The sequence below is a fragment of the Pimephales promelas genome, chromosome 24 (assembly GCF_988280905.1).
Source record: "Pimephales promelas chromosome 24, fPimPro1.hap1.1, whole genome shotgun sequence".
NCBI classification, from domain to species: domain Eukaryota; kingdom Metazoa; phylum Chordata; class Actinopteri; order Cypriniformes; family Leuciscidae; genus Pimephales; species Pimephales promelas.
In genome coordinates, this window is record NC_142792.1 from 5,890,368 (window position 1) to 5,912,560 (window position 22,193).

The following is a 22,193-nucleotide window of genomic DNA, read 5'->3' on the forward strand; positions in this document are numbered from 1 at the left end:
ATGGTAGTGATCCTTTTAATGGTAAATAGGTATAATAAGTCTTAGAAGTATAATACTAATATATATTTTATTATAAGATGATTATATAATGTCGTTTTTGAAAGATTTCTGTTACAAAGTTTAAGTTAAGAAGTCAATCTCCTGGAAAAAAATCATTATTACTGTAGTTCGTGCATTATTATTAACCATGCGCAACGTTATGCGTAGTAGACGCTATGGTAACGTGAACTTCATGTCCCATGATGCTTAGCGCCGAGCGTCATCCCACCGTGCGTATCCGTTCGTGTGTCGCTTCTCTCTGTATTGGAAAAAGAAGCACCGTGCGGTTCGCAGCGATGTCAGTCCAGGCTGTGGCAGTGAAAATGGCCGAGGTCGAATTAAAAGACGTGGCCGGTAAAGACTCTCTCCCCACCATATCTCCACTGACACCCAAGGCAGAGGAGAAGAAGAGTGAAAATAACTCAACTTCGTCACCAGCAGCAGCGGCCACGACGGGGGATCCGAGCCCGGTGACCGCCGCTCCGAACCCCGTGAAGATGCCGCAGGCGTCCGCGATGAAGCGGCCGGACCAGCAACAGAACGGTGGCGATGCGTTTGTCAACTGCGACGGCACCGTGGCCGAGGCACCGCGAATGAAAAAGGTAAGTTAACGTGAACTGTTATGGAGCTCGTTTTGTACCGTTCATCCGCTGCCGTGTGTCGTTGTGCGGCTATAATTCTGGCCTATCGGACCTAAACTAGCAAGGTAACAGCTGTAAATTCACATCAATTTTACCTCATAGCTGTCAGAGGATGCTCATTGACAGATCTACTGAGTACTTTCCGTTGGTTTTTGATCTGATCACGTTGATTTTGAGCGCGTGAGTGATTGTTTCTAATGATTGAAAGACCCGCAGTGCGTGTGTCGTGGCGCTGCATGCGTTTTATCCGGGGCAAAACATTCAGGTCCCAAACATACGGTGTACAACACTTTTATAATAACTTTAAAAATTAGGTCAGTCGCAAACATTGGGTAATGTTTTAACGTTAGATAAGTCTCAGCAGGAATGTAGCCATTTCATTTTTTGTTGCGCTTTAAAGGTATTGTTTGATAGAAGCCATATTTAATGTAATGATGTTTGTTATGAGTGATTTTGACGTGTTACCCAAGTTTCTTTATTAAAGTATACTAGTGATATGGTTATTTCCTATTAATAAAATCACTGTGGGGTATTTATCTTGTATGTTGTGATTAGCTATGAATTGATTTTGCTGTTGGTTATAATTAAAAACTGTTGTCTTATGCTACATTACTCAGTGCTTTCTCTGTCGATGTTTGGCATGTAAACATAAATATCTAGTTTGCTTTTCACTTTCAAAGAGGAGAAAGGTATTGTTTGAGTGTATGCAAGTCAGTTTTGTGGCATTTGTTGAAGTTAAGAATACTGGAGCAAGGCCATTAAAATGGTCGATGTTTGAGTTTTCTATTATGATTAGGTTGCTTTTCCCATGTGTCCTCATTGACATGGCATCATGCCAATCTGCCATTTGACTTTCTGAAATAAAGAAATGCAATTTCTGTTCCCAGTTCAAAAGCAATGTCAGACTTTGTCTCTCTTCAAACATGGGCTACTTTTGGTTCTCTTTAATTGGATAGTGTGATATTATAACTTCAGAAATGTCAGTCTTCTATTATGTGTCAGTGGGAATGTGGGTATGTGTTCGCCGGTTCTCTTAGATTTTACTCTTATCTGCCTTGGCCGTTCCTTGAAAGGATTTAGAGCAGACTGTTCTCTTAATGAATCTCTTATCAATAAAAGAATATCTTTATTATCTTATCTTAGCTGGCAAACAGAAGATGGTGTACAGTTCAAGGATAAAGTTTTTGATAAAGAAAAAATATTTAGCCAAGGATTTGATGCAGAAATAGCCATAACATGACATAAGAATGGCAAATGTGGTCTTTATATTCATTATATATTCATCCCATTTTTTTATTTGAAAAAAAAAAAAATCCTAAAATCTTCTGAAGATACACTCTCCAAAATAAACATAATAATCACTGCAATATTATAGACTATTAACTATTTGTCTATTTAAATCCCAACAGCGACTTGTTTTTTGCCCAAACAAAGTGCACACTGTTGGCTGAATATCAACTGTGATATTAGAAGTTTCCTATAAGTATAAACTGGACAGTGACTGATGATAAACCATAGCATGTTTAGATGATCTGAAGAGAGACTCTTATGCCTCTCATTTATCCTAAATGTGCTGGCGTGATGCCAGTGCACTGACTTTATCTGCCCTGTTTCTAAGAAGAAGAAAAAACGTAAAGCATGCTTGCTGTTCCCCCATAAATGTGCTACGTCACAACACTGTAGCTTGTGTAAAGTGGCGAGATGAGGGGGAGGGCAGTGACATGTCTCTCTAATCCATGCCTGTCTGTCACCACATCATGTAGGTGCAAATGGCCTGTAGTTGGACTCAGGATCGTTGTGATCTCGGTGAAAATTCACACGACTGGATTTGAGGGTGTTGAGGGGAAACGGGGTGCTAATAGCTGGTGTTACTCTGGCATCAGGCTTGAGATTTGTGCATACCTTGCACTGTTGTGAGTGACGTTATGTCACTAAGCTATGGTTCCCAGGATGCTTAGACCTAACAGGCTTAATACGTGATGCAGATATGGGGGAAGCCCTGTACGTGACCAGTTTGTTACGTGTGGTACAAACTGGGGGAATGTTCCAGTAAGTTATATATAGGTGATTTATTTATAGAGTAGGATTAGTTACAGTTAATAGTATGCAATGGTGTAGCCTTAATAAGGTTTGTGATTAGATTCAGACTGATGAGATAAGGGAAAGTTGTGTTTCAGAGCGATGCAGACTATTTTCCATTTGACCTGTGATTTTCACAGAAAGTAGGCCTCATGTGTATCATATATAGCCTACCGGTCAAGATGGGGCTTGTGGAGACCGGCTGCTGCTACTTTCTTCAGCTAAGCGGTGTTGCTATTGTTAGCCAAAAGTATTCAAATAGTTTTTGTTCATTGAAATAAAGATATTACCCTAAATGTAAGGGTTACTCTTTATTTTTAGATATCCTTGTAATGAGTAATATTAATTTAAAACAAGTACACTATAGCGTTTCGAATATTCAAACAAATCATCTTTGAGAAATGAGGTCGGTGATGTGCGGTGTATATTATGAGAAAATAAAAAGTGTTTTTGACCTTGGATGCATGTAAACGTATCGGTGGAGACTCAAACTACTCCGTTCCAGTTTGCTCCTCATCATTGCTCACAGGACGTGTCCTGAGATTTCAGCGCGCAGTTGACAGGAAAATATTTCTCACTATGGTGTGAAGTTTGGAGACTGATAAATGGTGGAATGGAACCTGGGAGACATACACGTTGAACCTGCACCTTCTGCACTCCTAACTTGGATTCATGTGAGAATGATAGCATGCCTCCAGCGAGGCTTGTTTATGCTACTTACTTATTGTCTTTTAAGAGCTTAAGAAAAAACACCACACTTGTGATTAAACAGACGTGCTCTCAGGTAAGTGGCGTTTACATGGTGGTCATGGAGGCTGAAGCTTTGTACATTGAACTGCATGTTTTGAGCAGAATACTGATAACGGTGCGCTCACTGAATCATCTTCTCTTGCTCTCAAACACTCACCCATGAGTTGGTGTCCTTGGCATCAACCCTAATGGTGCACTTCAACCGGGACCAGCTAACACTTTAAAGGGCACAGCTGAGAGTTTTTTTCCTCAGGCTACCCTAACCACACCGCAGCAGGATTCGTTCACCTGAAATCACCCAGAGTCTTCTCAAGTGTCTTAATGAGGCTGTGTATTGCGGAGGCAACGGTGAGAGCCAGCCAGCCAAACAAACACAACTGTGCCAGCTCACTGCTGCTTCTGCAGGAGGATGTGGAACAGATTTCTCTCTCCCGCTTTTACTTTCTCTGTCTCTCCTGTTCTTTTTTGTGCATATCAGGGCTTTACATGTGTTCCAGAGATGAAAAATTTAGGAGCACAAAGAACAATTAAAATAGTGTTTTACGCACATCACAACACATGCTAAAATGATATATCGTGCAGTTCTTGTCTACTTTAAACTGTGTCTGTGCAATGTGCATAAACAGATTTTGTCAATACTAGCAAAATCCATATATTGAATGTGCTATAGTCCCCATGAAATCAAAATAGACATTTCCTATTTTTTTGTTGAATATTCCCATATTTATTATCAATGCGTTATTCAATATCTATGCACATTCTTATAATTTTGTGTTCATGTTCCTCGTAAAATTTCATTTAAAAATTCTTCCCTCTTGCAGCACCTTCGCTTTTCTGATGATGTGTTAACTGGCGTGATGGCGGGGGATCCTTTCACTCACATGAGATCCAGTCCAACCATCCAGTCAATATCCCCTTTGGTCCCAATTTTCCCACAAACTCAAGTCCCATCCTACATTTTTTTTCTTGTTCAAAAGGCCGTTTTACATGCGTCAAAATGTTACAATAAAAAAAAAAACATCAATTAAACATTGTCATAATTCATCAACAGTAGATAATAAGCAATGAACTGTCGGGTCTTTCGAACGCGCAACAGCGTAGTGTTTTGAATTGAAACATGCAGTGCTCACTTTTAATTAAATACCTGCCTTTTTAAGTTTAATAATGACATGATTCACGGTTTCTGTTTTTACATCCCCAAATTTAAGACCTCTTAAAATGTCAATTTAGACATTTTATGTACCGTTTAAGATATTTAAAACTTTGAATGACCTTCATTTCATAAATTAAGCACATTTCCAGGACCCGCAGGGATATTTTAAAATCCACACGTGCTCCTAAAAACATTTTACAATTTGCACACACACATTTTTATTCACAAAATGCTAGTGAACCGGTCAAGCACTGGGTACAAACATTTTGTTTTACTTTCTCAGATTGTGCATTTGGAGATGTGCAACCATATGTTGCTTCCATTTCCCAGCAAACCTGCATAAGAGAAAACAGTTTCTGGCTTGATGAGCCGATTGAGCTAAATCCGTGTCTTGATGTCATGCTTTTTGCTTTAGAATAGCAGGGCTAGAAAAGTCAAAATAGGCATCATGGAAGCAAATCTTTTGGAGGCAGCCAGCTGTTGTCTGATTGTAGGAACACCAGGTCCAAGCTGCGTACATGGCAGTTGGTTATTTATTCTTGCTTTTTGCTTAACAGTATACGGTAAGCTTTACTTTAGAGAGATTGTGAAATAAAATCCCGTAAGAACATTTTAATCCCAATGGTTTATACATTTGCTCACTGAATGAATTCAGATTTGCAACGTTGTTGAACTAAGGAGTAAATTTGCATCAATTGTGCAAGTGAAACATTAAGCCACCAGTCAGGCGTTAGCCAGGAATGTGAATGAATGAACAAAAGCTTCTCCATTGACCAAATTTGCTTTCAGTTCACAAGTGATGAGACGACTCACTCGATTGATTTATACTGCTGAAGTTAAGTAGATGATTTCTGATGGTGTCCACATTGGCCTGCTATGCAAAGGGCCTCAGGTTTTTCAATTAGTTGACCATGAAATGGACACACATGCAGGATCCTCGGCTAAAGAATGTACCCTAGACCCCTGCACAGCCCCTCACAAAGACCCTTCATTGTGTTCAAAAACTGCTGCATCACAAAAGACTCTCACAAAAGAGTAAGAAAGGCCACCCTCATCTCTCTTCCTTTTTCGTTCTACCAGCTCAAAAAATAATACAAACCTCAGATCACAGCTGTTGAAATGCTTGGCATCATTTGTGCAAGTTACCCTGATTTTAGTGGTCTTAGCCTTGCCTAAAAACATTGTGTTGCATTTTTCAGAAGATAACCTGTCAAGTTAACCATCACCATCTGTGCTGGTCTGACGTCAAGTCCTTTTTTGTCCATTCATTCACTAGAGCAGGGGTTCTCAACTCTGGCCCTCAAGTTCCACTTTCCTGCAGAGATTAGCTCCAACCCTAATCAAACACCCCCTGAACAAGCTAATCAAGGTCTTCAGGATTACTAGAAAGAGTAGGAACTAGAAACACTTGCTGAAAGTGGATTGAGAAGCCCTTCTCTAAAGCGTGCAAAAGTTCTTTGGACTCATGCAAGTTTTACATTTTTGTGCATTCTTGAAATTGGCCAAGAGATCAATCAGTGCGTCCTCCGTTGGTCAAATGTCTTGCGCTGCGAATGCTGATATGCAGCTGAAAACGTTATGGATTGCAAAGTCTTTGCAACTTTAGCACAAATAAATGGTTCCCTCTCTTAATATTCTGCCAGAAATGAGACAAACGTTTATGACAATGACTTTTATGGAATAGTGTTGTTCTTAATTGCATGTTTGGTTGAGTGAAATATCTATTTGCAGCAGTCTGTCCACACAATCCTACAATTTCAGCATACACTGGACTTCCTTTGTAGTGGGTATGTATTCCTAAATTGCAGTCCATCGTTTTTCTTTCGGACCACAACCACCTCTCCGGATCAAAGCAGTGAAGGCCAGTTAATGCCTCTGATCTTGTACTGGGTTGAAAATACTTTGTTGCTGTGGCTTGTTACTCTTTCAGGAGGTTACACATTTGGTACCAAACATCTCTGTACAGAACGTTCTGGACGTTGCAGTCAGTCTGATTGCACAGTGTTTTGAGCAGAGTTTCATTACCAGAAGAGTGTGTGGCTTCATTGACCTCAATCAGCCAATGACCCAGAGCTGACATGACCTCAGAGTTGAATTTGTGGGTCGATTGAGTAGTTCATTGTTGATTTGCTTTCAATGAACATCAAAGGCCATGCTGTCATCCTTTCCCATGCCCCCTCCCTATTTCTTTGGTAATGTGTCAGAGGTGCAGTGCATCATGGGGAAAAGCTGCAATGAGATTCAGACTCAGCATACAGGTAACAAGCTTAATGCTAAACCATGACATTGGTTCTCCTCATGCCAATAACGGCATCAAGCAGTTGCAGTTAGCCTAGACTCATAATTGTTGCATGTACTACTCGTATGCCAGAGTTGATAAATCAGTGCAGCAGGGCTTCGCTTTCCGAGTTTTTCGGCTTGAGGGTCTTGTTGCGCTGTCACGCTCGTCTTGGGCCCCAGTAGCGAGGTTCTTCCTCTTCTGCATCACTGCAGATTTGATGCTTTCTTCCTCTTAGAGGTTGAGATTAGATAATACCGTGGATATATCTGAATAAAATTCAGGCTTTTGTAAACATGCCGAATCTAAGCACGCCTGTTGCATATGTCTGTGCTTTTTAGTGTTTTTTTCTTTTGGTGTTGGTATATTTGGCTTGTTTTGCTGTCTTATGAATTATGAATCGGTAACTGGTTTGAGTAATTCATTTGAAGTAATTGCCTCAGTTTCTACTCTCACTTTCAGTGCTGAACTGCTGTTTGTTCCTAACGTGGAGTAGCAGGAATTATTAAGCTCCAGACACATTGATGATCCTAAAAAGGACGCCACCATCTGCTCTCTAGCCAAAATTAGCGAGGCGGAGGCCCTGATACACTGAGAGCTTTAGCTGAATATATTAGTCTGCTAGTCCCCATTAGGCTACAATTATTCATTTTTTTTCATCAAAATTACTAGCTGATGTGATTTAAAATGGACCCAAAATGTATCCTGATCATAAGTTTAGCCTTCGTATGTTCCCTTTTTTCTTGCAGTTTTATCTCCATTTATCATGTGATATGCCTATGAGGCAGAGGCCCTGATACACTGAGAGTTTTAGCTGAATATATTAGAGGCTGTATCATTGGCTACTAGTCCCCATTAGGCTACAATTATTAATTGTTTCATCCCAAAATTACTAGTGGATGGGATTGAAAATGGACCCAAAATGTATCCTGATCATAAGTTTAGCCTTCGTACGTTCCCTTTTTTCTTGTACAGTTTTATCTCTATTATCATGTATTATGCCTATTATTCCATTTCCTGGAAAAAGTTTCTCGGCCCCAGCTATAACATTGTCTCTTTTGATAATAGCAATTGCCATATTTGACCCCAGACCACAAAACCAGTCACATTGGTCTGAGATCTATAATCTGAAAGCTTATTAAATAAGATTTCCATTGATGTATGGTTTGTTTGAATAGGGCAATATTTGTCCGAGATAAAACTATTTGAAAATATGGAATCTGAGGTTGCAAATCCAAAACATTGAGAAAATCGCCTTTAAAGTTGTCCATTTATGTTCGCGTTTGTGCTGTATTCACTCACAAAAATAAATGTTTTCTATTTACAGTACTAGGAAATTTACAAAAAAGTATCCTAATGATTTTTTGCATAAAAGAAAAATCTATATTTTTTTACCCATATAATGTATAGTTGGCTTTTGCCACAAAAATACCCGTGCTACTTGTGACTGATTTTGCGACACATAAGGGTTTTTTGTATCTTATATCACAGTGTTGATGGCATAGATTCCATAAACCTTTTTAGTTCCTGATGATATTGCTAAATAATGCATGCAAGTAGGCCTAAGTCTTGAAACGTTGTTTTTCCTGCAACTGCGGAGTTAATGATGCACTTGATTTAAGATAACAGTTTAACAGGATAAGTGGAATATCTAACAAGCTCAGAATGGCTTTGTGCATCTGTGTTCGTGTTCACCAAACTCAAACTGTTTCCGTTTGTCGGTCAGAGTGAAGTCAGATGGGTGGTGTTGTTTGCTAGGGGACCTTCATTTATTGAATTCATGGTTGTTGGTGAACAGTAAAGACAGGCAGATCTTATCTCATCAGTAAATTGCTTGTTTCTTTGTCTCGCTCTTTATCAATGCATAACAGATGACAATAAGATTATGGTGTGTCTGTGTATGGTTAAATATAATGTTATACAATATCAAACCACTGCTGCAACATTATAAAATTCAGTGATAAAAGATACAAACTCATTACTCTGCTTGTAGCAAGCAGGTCCATAATGGCTGGAGAAAGTTAGCATTCCTGAAATTGTCCAAAATTGTTGCTTTTGAACTATTTTGTAAGAATACATGCAAATGTTGAATTTGCATCGGAGTAACAGACTGTTTATATACTATATATAAATTACCAGCTGAATCTAGACATCCAGTTTCCAGATGTTTTGAAGGACTCTTATAGAGCCTTGGAGGTAACATGTTTTTCATTGCAGTAAATAACAGCTGCTCACAGACATTTAGATTTATTCTACAGCTGAACATGAATTTAAGGCTGGCAAAAAAAATGGATGCAACAATTACCTGGTAAAAAAAAGTCTTAATTTTAGATCTGCCCCTTTCCTTGCCTCTAGAGGCCACATTTTTTTTTCTCATTTCAGAATATTACCGGTATTCAGGATGATTTTCTATTTTCTTCTTTTGCCTCATCTTTTCAAAATAAGCACACTGTGAAAGAACATGTTGACAGTCTGCGTTTAACCCAAATACGAAGAGAACGGAGAGAACATCGCACTCACTCTCTCTGTTTGTGCCTAGTCAGAACACCACCATCTGGCACATAAATAGAAGCCTTTTATCCAAGGACCTCTAGACAATCATTGCTGCTCGTCACTGCCTGCGAAACAGGGAAATTTCTAGAGTAGGCTTGCGGGAACAGGTTCATACTGGTGGGAGAACACTCAGAGAGAGACCGCCTGCTTCAATTAAAGTCCAAAGGATCATTTTTGTCGGCTGTTCCTGAATACGAGCCCTTCAAGTGGACTACCTGTGCTTTTGATATGATCTCCTTTCATGATCTACTTTGGTGTTCCTGTAGACAGTCTAATTTACACATCAGTTTGTAACCGTATTAGCCTAGGGAATGTTCATAAATTGTTATATAAAATCTCTCTCTATATACAGTATATACGTATATGAAGCCACACAGGCCTCCATTTTCTTCCTCTTCTTGGAAAGCGATGACATTATCAAAACATCAAGTAGTGTGGGTTTCCCAGGAAATGTGTGATTTGCTGGACCTATGCTTCGCGTAAATACTTCCGTGTATTGCGCACATTATATTTTGACAGACATTGATGTTGTGATATTTAAATTATGTGGATTTGAAAACAGACTTAAGGTAATTATTGATTCAGAGAAGTGATGAGTGTGTTATGCCCATGTTTTTAGTTAAAATATTCCAAACGACAGCCAGCCTAAGTTATTGACGGATGTAATAACATGCATGAGGGGTGAACTATGTTCGATTTTTTTTTTTTTTTTTTTTTTTTTTTTTTTGGGTAATTATTAAATATGCTGGGGACTTTCTAAATGCTTTTTTGTTGTTCATTATAAGTATTTTCTGGAAGTTCATTATGTTTATTTCAGGGCTTAAATTACATTTAATCAAAGACGTTCATGTTTGGCTTGTCAAAAATGTTACATTCAGCTGTGGATTTTTTTTTTTTTTTTTTTTTTTTTTTGCCATGCAGGAAAGGAGTGGTTTTGATGCACAAAGTTGTTTTTATTGCCTCTTATAACAAAAAAAAATCTGTTTTTGGTCCACACATTATAGGGTTTTATTACTCTAGCATGTTTGTGAGGGTGTGTTCTCTGCAGCTTTTTGGGTTCACAATTACAACCACAACTTTCACTCTGGGTGTTTTAAGAACCTACTATATAGGAGAGGGCATGAGAGCAACATATTATGTAGGCTGGTATTGAAATTTCTGCACTTCCTATTTTTCCTCCTCCAGTACAGTTGAATCTCAATATCCAGAGGCACTTGTCTCAGACGTCTTTGTTAATAACAGGACGTGGTATCAAATGGCTCCTCCAGAAAGCATCTGAATTTGGCCATGGGGTATCTGACCACCCCCTAACCTTTTGCAGCTGAGCTCCTTGCGTAGGTGGATTGCTTTTATGCATTCACAGAACAAGAGAGACATTTATTAGACCCCTCTTCATTGTTTTGATGTGATGAAACCATGTGTTTGTGTATTAGCCATTAACTTTACAGGAGGTAGAGTGCAAGAAACAACTTTATGAAGAGGTATACCTATGTAGAGAACCACATAAAGTTTAGATGGTTTACACCGCTTGAGTGCTTTTCAACACTTCATTGTAAGAAAAGGTCAAACTCCTTGCCAAGCCCATTGATATATTGCCCTTGTAAGAATACAATCCTATTATTTTGTGGCTGAAGGATACGAAGAAAAAGGGAAGGGCTGAATTTCAAGAAATGGTAATCAAATCTTTCAGGTACATTACGTGTTGGATGCCGAACACTTGAGCGCACGTGTCCCACAATGTGGTTCATCATGCGAGCAGGAAGCGAATTACCTGTCACACCTTCCAGTCTTCTTTGCCACACGATTGCTAGTGTTGGATTATCTGTTTGAAATGTGTTCTTGAATTATGGATAGTATCTGTGTACCTTCTGTTAAGTCCATGCCATTAAATTAAAGCGGACCTAGTTGTGCCCTCTATAGAATAGGTCTTCATGCTCGAATGTAAAAACAAACAAAAAAACAACTAGTTTTACATTGTTGCAGCACCTCTCTTCCCAGGCAATCAACTTGGGTCACGATGCTTTTGAGAAATGCTGCCCCATTTAGTTCCTGTATCCATGAAGCCCCTCCTTATGAAAGTACAATGTGCTCTGATTGGTCAGCTGGACCAGTGTGTTGTGATTGGTCAAGACCTTAGAGTGTGTACTTTGGGAAATGTCCCGCCCCTTACCATAACTGAGTTTCAACACTCTACCAACCATGGGGCCGTTAACACCGAATGCATATTACCATTAAGCGCTACTTTCCCTCTGTTTTTCAATTTAAACACACACTAGATGGACGTCTAGCGCATGACACGGCATTCTATAAACACGGCACTCAAGTTAAAAGTTCAACTTTAAAAAACACAATTCTTGACCTGCTCTTTTTTCATTCCACTGACCTGCATCTCAAATTTTTAATAGCAAAAATGAGCTCTGTGAACCGGCCCTAACTTAACCAGGACTGAAGACATTTGTATATGTCTTGGGCAGGAATTATTTAAATGAAGAATATTGTGACATTTTTGTTCCTGACAGTGCAGTTCAGAAACCGTGTGCACTGATATAGAGAATAATTCTCTTTAGTTTGGAGTGACTTTGTGCTTTGTAACTTTACAGACCCTTTTCATGCTCAAACACACACTAAAGAAAGTTGAACATGTAAACAATGCATTATAGGTCCTCTCTTTACATTTAAAACATTTAGTTGGAAAAACTTTCCCAATTTAGACTTTTGCCTGGAGCTAATTTGTCTGATTTACTATTTGAGTCATGTAAATGGTCGTCGCAAAAGCTCTTCTCAGGTTAAGTGCCCTGAGATGATCCTCGGTGTCTGTTGCATTAGGTTCTCTCATTTCTGGTGGCGTCATTAGTCAGAGCGGGGTACTGTGTTGTATCACATTACCCACGTTATCCTTAATACTCCAAACCCTTTCTGTTATGACTGTAAAGTGTAGTTGCTATGGGAGCCACTTAAATGGCTTGTAAAGTTTGTGGATTAGGAATGAACGTGACTGTATGAAGTGAGAAAGCACAGTCCCAGATCAGTGTTTGTTACTGAAAAGGTATTAAGCTTTAAACAATTAAAGCATATGCAAAGAACATGTGACTTAAGTTCTTAAGATCTTAGTTATTGATGCAGTAGTGTATGCCACCAACAAATGTTATATTTAACGACATGTTTGTACTTAAATGAATGAAGAAATGACTTTATGAATCTGTTTTTTACCAAACTGAAATGCATTTTTTGCTACTCGCCTAAATCAGAGATGGTGGAGATATAATGTTGCCAAAATAAATGTTGCTTATATAAAATTCAGTAACACTTTTTATTACATATGCATTTGGCATGCAGACGCTTTTTTGAAAAGCAATTTAAAATGCATTCAGGTACACATCTTTCAGGTAATGCATGTTATGTTTTAAAATGTATATTTTAAATTATTTTTCAGTTCATGCATGTTAAATTATGTTCTATTTTGTTGTAATGAGTTATATTCTTCAGGCTGCAGCACTCGACAAAACACACGACAAAACAATTACTTGTGAATTTCTGTGCGCACATCTTTCCACAGAGAACAAATTTAATGATTCTCCAGAGATGTTCCGGACCACAGGCTGACGTTGCTGTCGCCCTGTAATGAAACGCTCCGGTGAGGAAAAAGATGATTTTCCCTCCTCCAGAGAGCTTTAACTCATTGCTCTCTTCAGCAGGAAAAGCTTTCAATCAATTTTCGATTTTTGACACTCAAGTGACACCATTATGGTGTGTATAGGAGCAAAGTATGTCTGGTTGTCTTCAAGTATGTTACATTTTTCTGCCGTTTGGCGTAGTCAGAGAGCACTACCGTTTTGTATGGTTCATGTGTTATGGTTCGTCAGTTATCTTCTAGAGTAAATGTTTAGCCTATCTTATCCTGTAAAATGATTCTCCACTCAGCAGCAATACCGGTTTCTTCTCTCCTGTTGGCATTCTTTCTGCACAGAACAAGTCCATCGGTTCTGACATCCCTGGTGATAAACGTCCTTGTTCCGTACTGCGATTATGTAAGAATGTGTGTGCATGTGCAACCTTTTGTCCTGCAGTGAATTCTAGACTATCATATCTCAGGAAATTTCCATTACAAGTGTCCTTGTTTATTGTCTCAGATTTTTTTTTAACCGTTGCTTGCAGCTTTACCCTGCAGAGAGTTCTGTGTTCAAAGTCTAGGAGATCAAATACAGGCCTAAACTCAAGTCTTTTTCTCCTCTCAATAGTTGTGCATAATATAACAAAATTATTCTTTTCAGTGCCAAGTGCCACCATTATCCCAGTGCAATTACCAACTTGTACCACAACAGTCTAAATACAAAAACCCCCTAGCACACCAGCCATGACTTTCATCATTGAGACTGGAATCTAAAAGAGTCACTGCAGGGTCATGGATGAGCCGGCTTCTATTTTGGCTCCTTTTCTGTGTCCACATTTATTCAAGGACTGGAACTGAAAATTTAAGCCATGACTGCATGTCGCTTTGCATTCTTTATTCAATTTTTATTTGCATAAAAATTAGCACACATCTATAATGTATAGAGCAAGATAAAGCAGTTTGTTTTTGGTATCTGCTACATGCTGTAGATTTTTTTTTCTTTGTGAAGCATTGTTAATTTAAATTTATATAGTGCCACTGAGTCGGTCGATTTGGGGTCAGTATTTACATGTATTTATTTATTTGAAAGAATTTAATAGTTTTATTCATCAAGAGTGCGTTCAATAAATTGATCAAACATGACGGTAGTCATTTATAATGTCATTTCATTTAAAATATTTCCATTACACCTTAAATTCTGTTCTTTTTATCTTTGTATTAATCAAATACATATTTTTTCATGGTTTTCACAAAAGTACTAAGCAGCACAACTGTCAGCATTGATAATAAGAAATTATTCTCGAGCAGCAAAAATAAACACAGGTGTAAACTGGGTCTAAAACTTTGTCGGTCGAAGACCTAAGTATAGTTTGAATGACGAAAAGCATTTCCAAGCACAATGTTCTCACCAACGAAAGCTGATGCTCTCCGTATGTTTTTCCGTCATCTCCGGTCGCATTCACATGTAAATTGTGCAAGCGTATATTTCCCTTTCCCCTCAAAGGAATCATTCAGGACAGAAGTGTTGGAAATCGAGATGGAATAAAACACCAGGTTTATACGGGAATATGTATCCCTCATGCGCCTTAATCTAAAGTCTTTTTAGTAATGTTTATATTTTCTTCTGATGGATGCTTTATGTAATCTCAGCAGGCACCTTACTAGGGTTTAGAACAAAGCCACAGCCTAATGATTATCTTAAAGTAATTCAGCATTTTTATAAATGAGCGACGAAGTCATCAGCTCCCTGCAGCACGGCTGTGTTTACATTCACTGTGGAAGCTCTCACCGTGAAAAACCATGCTAGAGCTGGACTGTGAACACTTGGACATCCATTCATGAAACATGACCCCCCCCCCCCCCCCCCCACTCAGATCTTTAATCATCAGCTCTCAGCAGTGTCACTGAAATGTACCGTTAATGTGATGCGAATGTCTCTCTTTTTTCTCTAGTTCTTTCTCTTTCTTACGTAAGTGATCTTTTTTTTTTCATGGAAGCGCTGCTCATGTGGCCTGAATCTCTCCTCCGGTAACGTACAATCTTTGTGTCATTCTCAGAAATGGAGCTTTTTGCCTCCCGTTTAATACATAAACCCATTCATATTACCTCTGAAAGATTAAAATACTTCTTTTTTTGGGGGCAAAATATTCAGCATCATTTTAAAAGAGGACAATGACACAAAATGCTCTGTTTCAGGATATGATTATCCTAGTTCTCAAAATAAACTAGCTGCCCTTACACTGAACTTAGACCACAGGCAGTGTCATATTAGGAACAAGCCTAATGCAAAAGCACAGATCTCTTCTCTTTATTACACTTGCAATGTCTTAAGCAGAACTGTGTCTACTAAGACGGCAGTATAATGCAATGCTGCAAGTTGTGACATGAGATGCTGCACCAAGCATAAACCTGTAGTATGTTTCTGGACTTAAAATAATGTTCAGTATGGACATTTACATTTATGCATTAGGTATGTTCTTTCATACAAAGCGACTTAAAGGTACACTGTAGCCCCTCCACACAGCGTGTTGAAATTGCTATAAAAAATTTGCTTCTGTGTGAACGCAAACACGTCCCGGGGATTGATGTCGGGATGGGGACTTAGTAACATTGCTGGGATCAGTCCCGTAACGCACCCTTTGTGTACAAAAGCCAGGACCAATGCCGTAAGGGGTGTGGCGTAGTGATGGCGCACGTGCCATCGCAATGATATAGTTATCGTGCGACTCTGTTGCTCTTAGAAGAAATTTTGTGTCCGTCATCAACGAAGAACGAAAAAATGTCTGCAAACTGGAATGTAGCATAGACCAGGGAGCTCCTTACTATCCGTGCTGAAGCTGAGATCGTTCGCCAGCTTTGTGGAACAGTACGTGGTGAATTAGTGCCTGATTAGCTGCCATTTTGTTAACGCAACGTTTTCGGCGCGTACGTTACACATCCTGACGGGTTTACGGGTGTGTGAATGAATGCACTCACAAATTCCGGAAAATCACTGGCAGTGTGAATGAACCAAAATCAAACGATCCCGGGACAAATCCCGTAACACATTTTCCATGTATTTTCCGGGATCTCTTTGTGAAAGGGGCTTTTGGCCCTCTAGTCTTGCATTATGCGGAAGAACATTTATTTTTGTTGTGCTTCGGTTCTGCATAACTGTGCGGATGAATATGGTTGCCCTAATGCTCATAAAACATTCACTACTAGGCTAAAGATATATAACCAGTTTAAATGGGAATTGCACAATTGATGTGCACAATTTATTGTGAAAGCCATCCCACTAGGTCTAAAATATAAACACTTATAATAGGCTTAGCATATTAAATCAGGGTAAGATCATGTGTTTTGAAAGTGGGATGGGTGGTGTATTGACGTGTGATGACCTCTTTCTTACCCTGGGAAATGAACCCATGACCTTGATAGTGTCAAAAACTACTGTTTAAGCTCGATTTAAGGCTTTAAGTGTATTTAGTCCATTCTGTTGTGTAACTTTTTTTTCATAGCCAGAGTGCACCAACCCACAAAAGGCTGATAATTGTTCTCAAATATTTGACTTCTAAACTCCCTAGATAAAGCAATGTGTGATCCAGGTCTGTGGGAAAGGTATGAAGTCATACTGGGAAGATGTTTTCAAACCACACTTCTAATACTTCAGTTCACAAAGGAAGAGTGAGTCAGGTGTCATGGTGAGGACATTTTCTTGTGACTGAAAGAGCAGATGTTTCAGTTTATAATTTAAGCATTTGTTGTCCAACTGAATGGTTTTTATTTCTATAAAAAAGCAAAATGACAGTCGAGGCGTTGCGGTGGGGAATAATGTATTTGGTGTATGGTCGAACACACAAGATTACAGAACGACCTTCAGCTCATCTAAGCCTCTGTTTTTATGATTGGATCATCATAAAACATCTATCTGCATAAAACATCTATGTTGAAGTGTAAATTCTTGGCATATTTTACTTATTAGAGGCCGAAAGTGGATAATCGAGTTAAACTTTCGACCATGTTAGCCATAAAGTTGAGGTTAAAGAACTCAAGAACATGCCGGAGTAATTGTCCCTCCAGTACATCCGAACAGTTTCCTCCTGGTGACCAGGAAAACACAAAGAGCCCTTTGTCAAGGCCAGTGGTGGTGGTGTGTGAGTGTGTCCTTGGCATGTTTCGTTATCTTGAGCATTAGACGCATTAATCACCCCCTAAACCACCACCCCTAAAAGTCTCCACAAACACACACACATGCACATTTTGCCAACTCGAACCAGATTCGCTCCAGCCTCTAAACAAATAACAATTAAAAGATAGATGCACAAACCCCCCCGAAGGGAAACAGTCTCGCATTGTGCTGCACAGGCCATGGAATCAGTTTAGACTGGCCACGCGTAAAGCTGGTATACAAGTCCACTTCCTCTGTGCCAGTCCCTTCGCTTTTAGCACTGTTTCTTTCTGTCGCTCCTCGCTTCCCTCGCTGTCATGCTGAAGAAAAAGAAGGATGGTGAGCTCTTTGAGCCCTCAGTTAGAAAGGTAAGAGGGGAGGTCTTCATGCTTTCCTGGGGGCTGTAAGCTTAACCTTCTGGAATGAAAATAGTCCCGAGCCATCTGTGTGCTCAGCATGGATTAGCAGGGGGCAGTGTTTGTCTTCTTTTGAAAGTGACGTGGGCTCCAAACCAATCTCTTCTCAGCATCGTTGAACCTTTTTAGAATTTCCAGTGCAAATTCAAGTTCAGGCCGCTTTCACACCTGACTCGTTTGTTGCAGAACATGGAGCATTTTCTCTCTAGTTGGGTTTATTTAGGCCAGGGGTGTCCAATCCTGCTCCTGGAGGCCAACTTTCTGGCTGATTTAGCTCCAACACACCTGCCTGATGTTTCTAATGATCCCGAGTGTGTAGGTTTAGAGACCCCTGATTTAGGCATATATGAACACTGTAATCATAATCAAGCCTCCATCTGTACCAAAATAATCGGTCTGAGATCGCTTGAACAAGCTGGTCTTGGCCCAATTGAAAAGGAGAAAACATTCGGACCCAACAAACAAAGCAGTATCATAATTCATAATGGAAAATGTGTTGCGGAAGAAGCAGCGGCGTGTGATTCTCTGGATGAGCTCTTACTGCAAAGCACCTTTTCATCTTAAAATGGATTTGAAGCTAGAATGCTACCCGGACAAAGCAGTCATTCCCACTCTAATTATAAAAGATATAATTTAGAGTGGGAATGAAAGCTATATTTGTTTCGTTCTGGTATGTTTTGAAGCTTCTGAACCAAGAAAAAAATACAATATTCTAACAATTTAAGCTTTTTTTTTTTTGAACAAAGCAAACAATCTACAGGTCTGAAAATGAGTGTGGACTCGACTCACAATTATTACCAAGTCAGATATGAAGGTTTGGAACAGAGGTGTGGTTTAGGATGTGTGTATCCTGAAAATGTGGTTTTGCCACATATTTCTCACTGAAAATGCATCCTGAGCTTTCTCTTATCGGATTAGCATCATGTTTTTCCTATGAGTATGTGATTTGTGAGAGTCCTTCCAGTTTGGTCCTTTGGCCCTTTGTGCCAAGCGATGAGATAAACGGGTGCCAAATTGAACTTCACGGAGTCTGTGGGTGTTTGTTTCTCTGTTGGGTTATTGTTGCAGAACCCCTGCGAGTGACAACCGCATTGAAGTGCTTTCGGGGCACAACGATGCGTTTGTGTGAATTAAGGTTTGTGAGTCAAAGCCTTACACTCGTCTGCATAACTGTGTTTTAATCATGGTCTGAAAGCCATCCATCCATCCTGACAACAGTACTTCCTATAGCCTCAACCTAAAGCCTGAAGATTAATCACTGGCTGCGATCACTCAGTACATGGTTGATTGAACACCGATATGGCACAAGGTTATGTAACAGTCGTGCTTTTAAAAATCTCTTAATGGAGTGGGGGATTTGAGGTTTGCTGTTGAGTCAGATAATAAAGTCAACATGAGATGACTGCATCACGCCGTAATCCTCTCACGATTCATGCAGCGTTCTCCTGCAGCTGCCGGGCCATTAATAGTAGTGCAGTTTATCTACAAGTCTACGATGAGCTCTCGATGGTTTCCGCTGCCTTTCCAGACTTTCATTGAGAGTAGCTTAGTGGTGGTAGACAACACTGATGAAGGATGCTGGTGCAGTTGTCGAGGTTTATGATAATGAAATTATTATCACTGCCTAACTTGGGGGCAAAAGGAAGTAGGTCAAAGTGTTTTAAAGATTAGGACTGGATCTTGATTTAAATGATTTAATTCTCACTTGGCGAGGAAAGGCTAATTCCCTGTATTTCGCTTAATATGTGAATTGTAGCATTGTGTTCAGACTGGCCATTGTTTACAGAATAATTTGACACTTCCTGTGGTAATAGGCACACTGTTAAGCATTATCCAGAGTATTACATCTCAGAAAACAGTTCAAAGATCAATCTGGGGGTGAAATCCAACCTCAGCATGTATGTACTAACAACAAAAACAACAACTTTAGCTAAAGTACATTTTAATATTTTGTACTGAAAGCATGCATTAAATTGTTCAAATGTGACAGTAAGGACAAAAATATTAAACAGCACAACTGTATTGGGCAAATGTTTCTTGAGCAGCAAATCAGCATATTAGAATGATTTCGGAAAGGTCATGTGAGGCCGAAGACTGCAATGATATTGAAAATTCACAGAAAATTCAAAAAGTAATTTATGTATAAATCTATATAAGAAAATTCAACATAACATTTTCGTATGTATGTAATTATTTTTAGAGATATTATTATTTTTAATCAGGGCTGTCAAACGTTTAATCGCGATTATTCGCATCCAAAATAAAAGTTTGTGTTTACATAATATATGTGGGTGCACTGTGTATAATTATTGTGTGTATATATATATAAATACATACACATGCATGTATATTTAAGAAAAAAATATTTATATATACAATTTTTATAGTTATATATAATATAAATCTATATACAGTATATACTTGAAAATATTTCTTAAATATATACAAGCATGTGTGTGTATTTATATATATATATATATATATATATATATAAATAATTATACACAGTACACCCACATATATTATGTATTATGTAAAATCGTTTGACACCCCCAATTTTAACAGTTTAATTTTTTTCTTCTTTTTTTTACAATTCAGTAGCTTTTAGATATTTCACCTTGAACTTTCTCTCTCTCTTATCCTGACCTCCACCCTTTTTTGTCATGACAGATCCAGTTCGCAGACCAGAAGCAGGAGTTCAACAAACGTCCCACCAAGATCGGCCGCAGGTCTTTGTCTCGCTCCATCTCACAGTCTTCTACAGACAGTTACAGCTCAGGTACGACATTGTTCAAACACCAAAACAAACTGTAGACTCAAATGGCCATGCCCTGATAAACCTCAGTAAGGTGGGCTACTGTACATAAAATTAGGTTTTACCACACGTTCAGGGTCGAATGTAGTGAGTCATGTGAACAAAGGCATTCCTGTGTGGCTTCTCAGGCTCTTTAGAAGGATTACATTGATAACACAGAGAAGAGTTTAGGAGGGGAGGAGGGGACATAAAATCTACATTCCATTACATACATATTCCCTTCTTCAGCCGCCTCGTACACGGACAGCTCCGATGACGAGACATCTCCCCGCGATAAGCAGCAGAAGAACTCCAAGGGCAATGGAGACTTCTGCATAAAGAACATCAAACAAGCCGACTTCGGACGCAGGGAGATCGAGATCGCAGAGCAAGGTGAGAGGGGCCCTGTGTGCATTAATATTTACACGTGCCGACAAGCTATAACTGTTTTTACGAGCATGACGGCTGTTTGTGCAATGCCGTTGTCCGCAGGCCTGTCAATATATTAAGCCGTTGGTATTTGTTTATGTGTGAAGTCAAAGTGTGTGTTTGTGTGAGATCAAGCGAAGCATGTTTTGATGTTCTTCCTGTGATGGTGAGAGGCCATATGTTCACAGCAGGGCGCCCCCTTCAGCCCCTGTAACCACATGACCAAATACTCCCATTGTGCACTCACACACAGCCTGTCTTGGAGGTTTAAAACTCTTTCTATATAATCAAGGATGTTAGCATGTTTATTTTAATATTATAGGCATGATGTGTTAATGACTTGTGTGGGTATTTTTGTACTGTAGAGATGCCTGCTCTCATGGCTTTGAGGAAGAGGGCTCAGGGAGAGAAGCCATTGGCTGGAGCAAAAATTGTGGGTTGTACCCACATCACTGCACAGACTGCTGTGAGTGTCTGTACACACACACACACACACACGATAATACACCAAATACTTGAAGACCTCATGTTGACTTAATTTGTTCTTAAATTAAACTAATTATATTTAATTACACTATAATTCCAACACCTTAATCCTAACTCTAACACCTTTTGGGACATTATTTTCCCAATTTAGGAACATTTTTATTGTCTATATGAGTACATTGTAAGAGATAAAAATAATGGTAATTTTTTTGACCACAAATTGACATTTGTATTTCATAGGGACCGTTTTATTAAATTTTTCAAATTGTGTTTTACTTTTTCTTTTTTTCTTTTCTGGATATGTAACTTAATAAAAATTTGTTATCAAGTAGTTTTAATATAATTAAATTGTATAAGAAACATATTTCTTTCATGACATAAGAAATCATTTTGCCACCTCATTTGCCATTGCTCTGTACAGACTTTAGAAGGATCCCAGTGTCAGAAAAAAGTGGATGTTTTATTTTATTGGTGTCCCGGATTGCGTCGGAGAATTATGTTTTTTTGGAGCATTTTGGGTTTGTAAACTAAGCTCAAATGATTTCATAATGCTTTGTCTGTAAATGGTGGTTCTACATGGATGTTTTCAAAACATTTACTCACAATAGTGAGTGGGCATTGATATGGTTTCATATGCAATGACATTAGCCGATCATAACAGTGGTTGTTTACCGACAAGCCTTAAAGGAGCCGTGCCTTTTCAGACAGAGGGTCGTAATGAGGGTTACAAATCATCGTTTTTCAACAAATGTATTTGTTTTGTTTTTTTGCTGTGGAAAACAAACTTTATTAGCATTTTAAGTGAACCTCAAGAA

At 38.9% G+C, this 22,193-nt stretch overlaps 1 protein-coding gene across 1 annotated transcript in view; it reads left to right on the forward strand.

Annotated features, from left to right (window-relative positions):
• Positions 1-224: 224 nt before the first annotated feature.
• ahcyl2b (adenosylhomocysteinase like 2b) overlaps positions 225-22,193 on the forward strand; it is a 31,705-nt gene continuing 9,736 nt past the window's right edge. Inside the window, exons 1-4 of the mRNA XM_039667713.2 lie at positions 225-641; positions 20,340-20,448; positions 20,713-20,856; positions 21,258-21,358. Of these exons, the coding sequence (XP_039523647.2) occupies positions 240-641; positions 20,340-20,448; positions 20,713-20,856; positions 21,258-21,358 (756 nt within the window). The 5' untranslated portion in view covers positions 225-239. The remainder of the gene's footprint in view (positions 642-20,339; positions 20,449-20,712; positions 20,857-21,257; positions 21,359-22,193) is intronic.